Here is a 5,092-nt window from a genome sequence, read left to right as displayed (position 1 = left end):
CTATTTAAAAAGAATTTATAAAATTTAGATCAAATTTACATAAAATATTTTAATATATAACTTTTATATAAAATTAAATAATAAAATACTTTTACGTAAATTTCTTAAAGAAAAAGTTTTTTATGTAAATTAATTTAAAATTTTATAATTTTTATTCAATGAATATATAAAGGTACTGAAAACTCACTGACAGTACTCTAGAATTCACCAAATATCTTTATTTTTTAGTACTAAAAGAATATTTAAAAATAATAGAAAAAAAGACCAAGGAATAAAAAAAAAATATAGAAAAAACTACAAGTAACAATGAGTAAGAATATTTTGGTTATTTATGTATAAATTAAATTATTACTTTAACTTATAAAATCTGTAAGAGACGCTATAATATATATCTATATTAGCATATTCAGATATTTAATTAAATATAAAAATAATTTAAATATTAAAATTAATAAAATTAAAAAATTAAAATATTAAATTTGTAATTATGCCATGAACAAACAATTGTTGACTACATGTAACTGACAAAGATGTAAAACCTAAGCCAAGTGAAATTTTTTAGAAAATTTTTATCCTCCGAATCAAAGTTCCTATAAGATATAAACACGATAATTCACTTTAAGAAAATATCACCGTCAAATAGAAGAATTTCTTTTTCTTTTCTGTAAAATTCATTATTAAGCTCTTTGTATTTTTATTTTTTTCTGTTGAGTTTTTATATTTTTATTTTAGATTTTATTAAGAATTTCTTATACATATTTCATGATATTAAACCCTTGTTATTTTTATTTTTACTTTGATTAAAGACTATTAGATCTTCAATAAAAATAAAAATAAAAATATAAAGACTCAAAGAAATAAAATAAAAATTAAAAAATTTAACAAAATAAAATTAAAATATTCAAGAGCTTAAACTTTTTTTTATCCATTCTTGCCCCAAGAGATAGTGTTGATAATATCATTAGAATTTTAATCTACAAGTAGACACAGTTAGATCAGATCTGCTCATGCACAATGGAACCAAATTTAATTGAAAGAAGGACAGCTTTAACAAAAGTATCCCCTTATTTTGGAATGGGAAACATGAGGGTGCCCCTTTAACTTTAGGGTCCCAAACCCACGATCCAATGTCCTGAAGTGCAAAAGCAAAGCATGTGCAACCACCTGAGTCACTGGTTTTGCACCATCCAGTTAGATTGATCTAGCACAGCAATCTAGTACACATAATCACATGACTTGTTTAATTACTATTTTTTGTTCTCTCTTTGTTTTGTTTATGTAAACAAATCAAATTTTCAAAAAACATTCTCAATACCATAGTGTGCCATATTTGTTAACTTAAAACTGAGTTAAAATTTTTAAAATTATATTTTGCCATTTATAATCCCAACTCTAAATTATATTTTAGATGTATATATAAAGAAAAAAAAAGAAACTTCATTGGTACCTTATTTTCATATTTTCAATCTGCTGGTTTCTTCTTGTCCCTTTCCACTTATTAATGCATCTCGACATAATTTTCCAATGTTAATTAAGTGACACTATGGGATAGTTTGACATTCAAGTTGGGGCAAAATACTTTACTATTCTTAATTTAATTTAATTTAATATTTTTCGTAAGAATAAATTTGAAAAGATAAATTACAAAAATATAAAAAATTAATATATTAAATTAAAGACTTTTAAATCTATTTTTCCAAGACGCTATCATCTCGTACTGATTTCTCCACATGTATGGGACGGCCTTTTGATTCTTTGTCCAACATCTACTCTTCCCATACAACCCGCATACATTCTGAAAAAATTTGTGAAAACTTGGACTGATTTTAAGTTAGGTTTCATAAATGATCACTGTATGTTTTCCATATATATCTACTACTCAATTACTTTTATCACAGTACAAAATATATATCATCATGCCCTATTAGCACTGATAGTATTTCTGGTTACTCAATCAGCTATCCTGCTTCTAATACTTCACATAATTTTGATCTGACATTAAAAAACTTGATGGGGGGCCTCATTTTGTAAATCATTATGCAGCCCTAACTGCTTCTGAAAATGCCAACTACCAAGCCAACTGATTTTAATAATTTTTAGTGAGTTCCAACAACCAATAAACGAATAATTTCAAAGGCTTAAGGTAGACCATATGATATAGTACCCTTTTATAACTTTTATTTTCTACGCACTGTTAGTTTGAGAAAGTAAAACAACAATAGTTGGTCAAGCTTTTCGACAACAAAAACGTCCTCGTTTGGGCTGCAGTCTGTAGATTCTTTATTATTGCCCTTAAGTTCTGCTACACGTACCTTCACGTAAACCAAAAATCTATTAGTTGACTAAGAGTAAGAAGAGAAAAGAAAAGATACAAAACCGGTCTCTGTGTTGGTGATCTAATACGTCGCCGTTTACCCTCTGCTTTCCGACACACACGCACGCACAGAAGTTTCTCAAGACAGAATCTCAGTATTTACAAAATCCTCATCGTCACATTATTATATTCAGACTTCACCAGTCACCACTACCAAATCTCGATCTCTTCTCTTTTTCACACACCTAATACATTCTACCAAAATTAATATCCATAACCATGAACAGCAATAGTAATGATAATAATATTATTAATGCATACCCTTTTGTTCTTCTTCTTCTGTTTCACATAATGTTTATGGTTCACAAAGTTTCATCCGCAGAAATGCTCATTTTGCCACTCAGGACTGAAGAAATTCCATCAAACTCATTCCCTAGATCTCCAAACAAACTTCCTTTCCGCCATAACATAAGCCTCACTGTCTCTCTCACCGTCGGCACTCCACCTCAAAATGTCTCCATGGTTATTGACACTGGCAGTGAACTAAGTTGGCTCTACTGCAACAAAACTACCACCACCACTTCTTACCCGACCACTTTTAACCAGACCCGATCCATTTCCTACCGACCCATTCCTTGTTCTTCTTCAACCTGCACTAACCAAACACGAGATTTCTCTATACCCGCTTCTTGTGATTCTAACAGCCTCTGCCACGCCACTCTTTCTTATGCTGATGCTTCTTCTTCTGAAGGAAATCTCGCCTCCGATACTTTCCACATGGGTGCCTCCGATATTCCGGGCATGGTTTTCGGCTGTATGGATTCTGTTTTCAGTTCTAATTCTGATGAAGATTCCAAGAACACGGGGTTAATGGGTATGAATAGAGGCTCACTCTCTTTTGTTTCTCAAATGGGTTTCCCGAAATTTTCTTATTGTATTTCCGGTACCGATTTCTCGGGCATGTTGCTTCTCGGTGAATCCAATTTTACGTGGGCTGTGCCACTGAATTACACTCCTCTTGTTCAAATTTCAACCCCATTACCGTACTTCGACCGGATTGCTTATACAGTTCAACTTGAAGGAATTAAAGTGTCCGATAGGTTGCTCCCCATACCAAAATCAGTCTTTGAACCGGATCATACTGGGGCAGGTCAAACCATGGTTGATTCGGGCACCCAGTTCACATTCTTACTCGGGCCGGCTTACACTGCTTTAAGGAGCGAGTTCTTGAACCAAACAACTGGGTTTCTAAGGGTTTTAGAGGATCCAGATTTTGTGTTTCAGGGAGCTATGGATTTATGTTATCGGGTCCCGATTAGTCAACGGGTTTTACCACGGTTACCAACTGTAAGTTTGGTGTTTAACGGAGCTGAAATGACTGTAGCGGATGAGCGGGTATTGTATCGGGTTCCAGGTGAAATTCGGGGAAATGATTCCGTGCATTGCTTATCATTTGGGAACTCGGATTTGTTAGGCGTGGAAGCGTACGTGATTGGTCATCACCATCAGCAAAACGTGTGGATGGAATTTGATCTTGAGAGATCAAGGATTGGATTGGCACAGGTGCGGTGTGATTTGGCTGGTAAGAGATTTGGTCTGGCCCTGTAACGGGCCCACATGTTTAGGATCAGATACCCACGTGGGAGCATTAGGCAACACGTGTGATAGATTTTTGGAGTTTCAGTTGTGATTGATTGATGGGTTGTTAGGTTGTTATAATGTAGTTTAAGGGCCATGGTAATTAACATGCTCCTGCAAGTTCGTACTGTCCATCTCGTGGCCCCCACCAGATATGGAAGGCTTACACTGCTTTATTAGGGAAGCGGTGATGAAAATAATTGATTGAAAAGTGTTAAAGACATATTAGGTAACCGTTCAAAAAGAGAAAAAAACTTACGAGATAAAATGGGTAATTAGAAGATGATTTTCCCTTCTAATGTATAACATTGTTTAGTTTGTGATAATATTAGTAAAATTGATTTTGTTTTCTAACCGCTATAGTCTTACAGTTCGAAAAAAGAAATTATAATAAGATTTCTCTGTAGTCCTTATATTTTTAAAATTATCCTAACATTAGTATTTAGTTAATTAAAAATTATTTTAGAACTGATATGAGATTTATTTTATTAATAAAATTATCTAAGAATTTCTGTCTTTTAGAAATTCTATAAAAATAAATTAAATCAATCACAAACAGTCAAATAAATATATAATATATTAAATTAAAAAATAATATAATATCTTATTATTTATATTTTATATTTATTTTTATATATTTAATTTTTTTCATAATAATAAATTAGATATTATTTTGATAATAATTAAATATTATTATTTGTGTCAATAATAAATAGAATTTGATTTTTGATTCGCACTGAGTCAAACAATATGTAAAAGATAATTATACATATTTTCACTCTCATTTTTAACATTAAATTAAATGAGGCATTAGAAAAAAATTAATTTTATTACTATAAAAAAATTATAGTTTTTTTCTTATAACAAGTAGTATGAAAATAACTTTTTAATATTTAATATAATTAATTAATACAACATGTAAAAACTAACTAAACATATATGTTAAGATCTTCTTATATATATATATATATATATTATAAATCTCAAGGAAAATATTACATTGAGAAAAGGGATGACATAATTTTAAAATAATCTCAAAAATATTTTAACTTCAATAAAGTGTCTATTCTATAGATACATGTAAATCACACACTCATTTATCAGTAAAATCGGATTTATTTGAGCCAAACATTATAAGTT

General features: G+C 30.6%; 1 protein-coding gene across 1 annotated transcript; it reads left to right on the top strand.

Moving 5' to 3' along the window:
• The first annotated feature begins 2,240 nt into the window (after positions 1 to 2,240).
• On the top strand, positions 2,241 to 4,306 carry LOC8258381 (aspartic proteinase PCS1). Its single transcript, XM_002531514.4, has one exon. The coding sequence runs from the start codon at positions 2,594 to 2,596 to the stop codon at positions 3,920 to 3,922; it is 1,329 nt and encodes a 442-aa protein (XP_002531560.2). The 5' UTR covers positions 2,241 to 2,593; the 3' UTR covers positions 3,923 to 4,306.
• The last annotated feature ends 786 nt before the right edge of the window (positions 4,307 to 5,092 follow it).

Source organism: Ricinus communis, chromosome 10 (assembly GCF_019578655.1).
Source record: "Ricinus communis isolate WT05 ecotype wild-type chromosome 10, ASM1957865v1, whole genome shotgun sequence".
Lineage (NCBI taxonomy): Eukaryota > Viridiplantae > Streptophyta > Magnoliopsida > Malpighiales > Euphorbiaceae > Ricinus > Ricinus communis.
The sequence above is the reverse complement of the archived record's forward strand: the minus strand, read 5'-3'. Positions and strand labels throughout refer to the sequence as shown.